The 7197-nt window shown below is 48.4% G+C and overlaps 1 protein-coding gene across 1 annotated transcript in view; it reads right to left on the reverse strand.

Moving 5' to 3' along the window:
- Positions 1-6788, reverse strand: part of tafa3a (TAFA chemokine like family member 3a) — a gene marked incomplete at both ends in the record, with an annotated part of 29227 nt that extends 22439 nt beyond the window's left edge. Inside the window, one exon of the mRNA XM_084441350.1 lies at positions 6677-6788. Within this exon, the coding sequence (XP_084297476.1) occupies positions 6677-6788 (112 nt within the window). The remainder of the gene's footprint in view (positions 1-6676) is intronic.
- Positions 6789-7197: the final 409 nt, after the last annotated feature.

Genomic DNA, 7197 nt, shown 5'->3' on the forward strand with positions numbered 1-7197 from the left:
TTTTATTGATTAGTAATTAATTACTATTTAAATGATTGACAGCCCTAATACAGTATACCTAACATCCGCAAGTAGCTATGGTGTTGCCTCTCTCTGCAGCGGCTTTGTTTGTTGTTGACTGACTTGCCGGAGCCCTTTAGGGGGGACCAAGAGGGTCGTCAGCCCTTTAGGGGGGACCAAGAGGGTCATCAGCCTGGCAGGCAGGACCAAGAGGGTCGTCAGCCCTTTAGGGGGGACCAAGAGGGTCATCAGCCGTTTAGGCGGGACCAAGAGGGTCGTCAGCCTGGCAGGCAGGACCAAGAGGGTCGTCAGCCCTTTAGGGGGGACCAAGAGGGTCATCAGCCCTTTAGGCGGGACCAAGAGGGTCGTCAGCCCTTTAGGGGGGACCAAGAGGGTCGTCAGCCCTTTAGGGGGGACCAAGAGGGTCATCAGCCCTTTAGGGGGGACCAAGAGGGTCGTCAGCCCTTTAGGGGGGACCAAGAGGGTCGTCAGCCCTTTAGGGGGGACCAAGAGGGTCGTCAGCCCTTTAGGGGGGACCAAGAGGGTCGTCAGCCTGGCAGGCAGGGCTGATGGGGGCCCGGGTGTATCTTGAAGTCCAGCGATGGCTGTCTCTCTTCCACCATACGCACATCCTTTGTTTCTTGTGCTTCCGTTTTTGTGATTTCTTTTAGCGTGATATACTGTAACACCCACACAGCACACTATCCGTACAACACCGCTGACCTCACAGACATCTCCACATCCCATCCTTGACATTTGTTAAAGCAATACATCGCGATATTTGGACCTTTACAAACATGTCTGGTGCTAATTCTCCAATTAGATTTACTAAAAGTAATCTGAATCGTCCAAACAGTCTACTCAGAAAGATAATACATTGACATTTATTACCTTTTAAAACTCCGCACGCCCCCGGGACGCAGCATTCAGTCAAAGTGCACATGCGCAACGTTGTGCTTAAACAACACAGTAGTAGCTAACTATTCCGGCGTCTATGGATATCATGCGTTTTGTAGCTCAATGATATCATGGCAGAGGTGAGAAAACCGAAGCGAAACATCACAGAGGAAGCCAGAAAAAGAAAAAGACAATCTGATAACGTTACGACAGTACGACAGTGCACTTACTCGCAGAGCCTGTGGGGGCGCAGTTCCGAGAAAACCGGAGAAAACGCTATGTATTGCTCTAATCTTCAGTAAATGATGAATCAGTTCTTTGTGTTAACTTTGGCTTTGGTGAGTACTGTTCTGTATCTCTCTTCTCTGGGTCATAATACTGCAGGTAGAAATTCCAATCCCGCCTTTGGCAGCTCACAGCATTAACGGCATAATCTTTATAGTGTATAATAGCCCTGCTTATCATATTTATTATCACTCTGTAGCATCCAACACATTATGATTTGAGTGAGAAAGGTAAAGTCCCTGAGGGGTAGAGGATGGGACGGGAGCCAGCCTGGAGTCGGGCGGTGCTGCACCCTTGGTCGCTCGGCCTCACCCATGATAAAAAACAAGACTCACTGAAAAAGGAGGGTCTGATGACTGGATAAGAGCAGGCTTTCTGCAGAGTCCCAATTACCGCCGCTACGCTGTTAGCACTTCCCTTGTAATTGCATTCATCAGCGCAAATCATACTACGGCTCTGTCCCCGATTCTACGTCACGAACTCCGAACCCCCTCACATGCCTTTCAGTCTCAGGGGAGTCTGGAATAAAATGCTACAAAACACTGGAGCCAGCGCCTACTTTTCAAAACCAGCTGCGTTTGAAGCGAGAACTTCAGGATACTCAGATGAGTTAGGGCAGCTGAGGGGTAACTTCGTAGTGTTGGGTTGGGTTTAGGTGGGTCGGTCGTTGACGTCGGAGGTCAGTTTACAAGCAGAACAGAGAGAGGGGTGGCCGTGATGAGATTTGAGCTGATAGGACTCCCCAATAGGGCGTTTCACCCTCAATGAGGAGAAAAACCCTGTGTCCGGTAACTCTGCCATGCTGGACTAGGCAGTCGAACCGCTGTAGCGGTAGGCCTAAGCCTTGCGCCTTGTGTGAATGTGTGCTCGCGAACACAACAAAGCTCACTCATTTTGAGTTCACTCAAAACTGCACAGAAATATTGGCATTTAAGTGTGAATTATATCAGCTATTATAGCTGATACAGCTATTATATCAGTGATTATATATTATACTATTCTATGTTTATAATTATACTGTATGTTTTTTACTGTAGGTTTGAAACAAAAGCCATTTGGCTCTATATCAACTGTCCTGGTGCAGTATGAAGTGCCATTCCTGTTCCTCATTCATTCCTACACTAACACTCTCTCAACAGCCCCTGATCGCCCACCACACACACACATACACACACACACAAACACACACACACATTCCGCAACGGCCACGCTACCAACCATGCATACACACACACACACACAAACAGCCAGCTGCCATCTGGAGGTCTATTGGTCGGGACGTCTTGACGGTTTTCCAATCTCGCCGCCTGCCAGCAGCTGCCTGACCCCCGTTCAGCCCCCCGCGCATCTCAAACAGGGCGGGGCCGCGTCTCCATCCCCGCTCCCATCAACCACGTCCACGTCCGCACATCCTGTCCCTCCGGGGGAGGGGGGGCGGTAACCTGCTTGGGCTCTGGAGGGTACGATGTATGCGTACCTTCTCATAGATATGCTACGCCTCCATGTAGCGACAAGATCTTCATGTATAGCGTACCTTCATGTACGGTAGCAGCACTGTCTTCACGTGCAGTTGGCCATCATGCACAGTAGTAGTCCAGTACCTTTCACATAACACTGTATCTGCAAACTGAGAACGTACACTGTGATGAGCTGTATCTACTCACATGCAGTACACAATGCACCATACATACATACATACATACATACATACATACATACATACATACATACATACATACATACATACATACGTACGTACGTACGTACGTACATACATACGTACATACGTACATACGTACATACCAACATACATACATACATACATACATACATACATACATACATACATACATACATACATACATACATACATACATACAGACATACAGTGCACCATCACGAGCTGTGTCTACACAGTGCTTATACAAACCTCACATCACTACACACAGCTACTATTACTATTGGGCCTCACTGTGTTGGGCCTCACTACTACTATTGGGCCTCACTGTGTTCTGACTACGCTGTCGGCACCGTCAATCTGGACCCGGGCTAAAATCATCATCGTTGGCGTTATCTTTGCCATCGTCGTCGCTATTCGTAACGTCATCATCATCATCATCATCATCATTAACAGGTTGCTGTGAGCAACAGACATTTGGGAAATATCAGAAGCCTGTGTGAGAGTTGGTGTGTAATTTCACATAAATTATCAGAATTCTGCGTGAGAGTTGGTGTGTAATTTCGCACCAAGAGGTTGCCGGAGGTTATTGCTGTCACATGTAAAAAATGTCATTTATAATATTTGTTATAAATGTCAAAAAGCACCTGCCACCTGCTACTGCGGGTTAGCCCCATCTGCATAGAAGAGGACATGAATATCAGACTCCCTCATCTGTGGGAGGTCTCCCTGAGTGAAACCAGAACATCAAACGTGGCAGTTATCCATTTTAATTGCACGTAAACTGCCTGCTTGTAACATGACAGAACAGTAACTGAGTATATTTGAAACGCAAATACTAATTTGCATAGAAAACAGCAAAAGCCGTCCCTTGGAGCGAGATAATCAGCTTGAGAATGAGCCATTTGGGTTTATTATGGGGTTTTTCGAAAGCGTTCACCATAGGCACATATGGAAATGTATGCTGAATACAAATAAGGCCCTGACGCAAACCCAGTGATCATTAACATACTGTAGCAGCACAGTCAGTGAGATACAGCCTAGAACCAAGTCGAAAATCCCCCAAACTCGTAGTATTTTTGACATGTAAACGTAAGCAGCTAATAGTATCTACGAGCCGAGTAACTTAATCACTAACACTTAGGAGTGTGGCAGAGTTTGTGACCTGCAGACGACTCTGCTCAGGGCAGTTCTATCTCTAGGAGAGGGAGCTACTGTCACAGTGAATCAAACGGACGGCCAGGTCCATGTGTTCTTCACATCTCCTTTCATTCCCACTGCATTTTAGCATCAGGCCCTCGGGCGACTGACTAACTAAACACACACAGACTGATTACTGTTCTTCAATGAGAGAGAGAATGAAAGAGAATGTTGTTGTTGTTGTTGTTGTTGTAGTTTTGTTGTTGTTTTGTTTTTTAGCTGCGTTTATTTGTGTTTTTTGTATTTTCACCTTGCTGAATTTAAATAGTATGAATCAGTACAACACCTAAAGTTATTTGTTCCTTTATCTCCCTCTCTCTCCTTCTCCTTTCCTCCCTCTCTCTCTCTTCCTCCCTCTCCCTTCCTCCCTCTCTCTTCCTCTCTCCTATCTCCTTCATCTCTCTCTCTCCTTATCTGTCTTCCTCCCCCTCCATCCTTCCATTCCTCCCACACTCTCCCTCTCTTCCTCTATGTCTCCACCCACCCCGGTATGATTAGCTAATGAATGTGGATGGTGCTCAGGGGGATGCAGACTTATTACAGCGCTGTGTGCTCTGAGCTCACCGTGCCACTCGTCGGTTCACGGTGAAAGGTTCAATTGCTTTGGCGAGGCCCCCCGCTGGGTAAACAGAGGGGCTAAAGAGGTTTGTTTATTGGGCACGCCTCGACTTGACCTCCAGAGCCCAGGGACTGGCCTGGTGATTACCTTGGTGTTGGCCAGGCGGGGAGCCACCAGGAGCAGGCTGCGAGCGCTCCCCTCGGGGGTGACTGATGGTGAGTCTCTCGCGCTAATCAATCACCCAGCTGCCTCCGCCCAGAACCAGGGCCGCGCGCCGGATAGTTCCTTAAAACAGTCGCTTTAATGACTACGAAAATCAAACATCGCCTGATAGGAAAGAAATCTGCAGTGAGGGACTATTTTAGCTTCCGTAAGCCGTCGCGATGCTGTATCCCCTCCAACTGGATATTGAGCCCTCATTGTCGCCACTCATCCAAATCTAAGGCTCTGGAGCAGGCGACTACAGTATGATAAATCACAATAAGGAATCCAATGCATTGAGCTCGTTAATAAAAGCTCAGGGTTGACTGATGCTGGGACACTCCCTAATAAATCACATAGTAGTAGTACTAGCAGAGTTTTAGTCATGGGCTGACACAAGCATGCGCAGTAAACCAGCTCTCTCACTGTCCCGATGGACATTCAGGCTCACTTTTTAACCACCCGCTAATGTAAAAACTGTAGAGTTGCAGCACATTAGCTACAGAATCAGACTACACCTTTTAATCACCACAACTGTACACAACTAGTACACCAATCGGCAGGGAACCAGGCACAGCAACACCACTGCAGCCGTTAGTCTCACTCTGACTGGAAACCGAATGATTAGGCGGTGTTCATTAGTACCAGCTGGTGCATCGTGACTGGTGAGATAGGGGCAAATGAAATGGTCGCCGGCGTCTTGCCATTTTCCGGCTTCTAATCCGCCACGTTCTCCTCGCCTCCTGAGCAAACAGGACGCCGCCGCCCGCCCACGCAGCCTTTTCCTCCGAGGGGGGGGGGGGGGGGGGGCGTGCGGACGGAAACATCCATCATATCCGTCGCTATCTCCTCCATCGTCCTCGCCTTTGGGTTTAGACTCCTAATCAAAGTTTGCTTTTTCCGCTGTTTGCCGTTTGGCTGAGGCAGACACATCCCCACAGCCGTCTGCGTGCGCTGGCTCTCGCGCTCGCTTGTTTACCCCTGCCAGGATAAGCTCATTATTTCAATGTGTAGACACAGCTCCCACCTTTTACGCCTGGGGATAAGTCTTTCTTCACGCCCCCTCTCCCAAGGTACACTGGCTATGCGTCATTCTGTCAGGTGACAAAACACTAAGTCCCGACACGACAACAAGTGACCTCAGAATCGTATCGGCCTCCACTTACTCATTCATTCATCTCCGTCTCCCGGGCCTGTAGCCACAGTCTCAGGGTACTGGTCTAGGGTCAGTTTTGCGTCGTACAAAACGCAGTTTAGATCACGGGAAACGTGAGTTATCTGGACAAGACCTGATCCTAGATCAGCAGTCCAACGATCAGCTGAGCGTCCTCTGATGATCAGTTACAGTATGTCGTGTTACATCCAGGTTACCCTGGAGCCCTGAGCCGTGACCACATGACTGACCTCACAGTCCCTCAGCTACCGACCACGTCATCACATGCTACAGCCTGTAGGGATCCAGTGTGCTAGAGCTCTTGTCAGAGAGTTGATAATTGAGGCCTTGTGCATTTTTGAACATTGTAGGTAACTGTATAATATTAACAACCATAATTTTAGGTAAGGTCGTGACCTTGCAATCATAAAATAATGTTGCATACAGCAAGGTGAACAAATTATATCCAAGATGAACAAGATTGTCATCCTAAGAAGGCAGTACGACCTTCTAAGCAGCAAAGAGGGTTCAAGATGGCTGCTTCCTTTCAATGACATTTACCTCTGACGTGCTTTGGAGGAAGCTCCCTCGTTAGAATGAGTGGGTTGTGTGTTACAAACTTACCTCACACACACACACGCAAACACACGCGCACACGCGCACACACACACACACACACACACACACACACACACACACTTACCTATGTGACTCCTGTGTGAGGAGGCGAGAGCGAGCTGGCCCCAGAGGGAGACCACACAGATGGTCAGCAGCAGCACCCGTCTGCACACGCTCCGTAGGTCTCTCTCCCGCATTCTGCAGAGACAGGGGAGAACAAGAGAGGCTGTAGGTGAGAGCAGAACTGCGTAGAAAAGCCTGGATTCTCCCCCCGGACCAGACGGTGTGTACCGCGCGTTGATTGATTGAGCCGATAGCTTTAAGGCTCCGGCCCATGAGCAAATCCAATCTCAATCTAGAATATGTTAAGCGTTGGCTTTGATTGGCAGGCTCCTCTGACTGGGGCTCATCTGCGTTCAGATTGGCCTGCTGTGAGCCAACACAACAGGGTGCATCCTTAAAAACAAGGCCACCAAGCGAGCCGGCAAAAAAACAAACAATTAAAGCTGCTATGCAGCGACGAGGCGGGGCCAGGCAATTTCAGGCAAGTTTAGGAGCAATAAGCGAGAGAAAGAGAATAGGAAGACAACAAGAAAGTTGACATTC

This window comes from Borostomias antarcticus, assembly GCF_949987555.1.
Source record: "Borostomias antarcticus genome assembly, chromosome: 7".
Classification (NCBI taxonomy): domain Eukaryota; kingdom Metazoa; phylum Chordata; class Actinopteri; order Stomiiformes; family Stomiidae; genus Borostomias; species Borostomias antarcticus.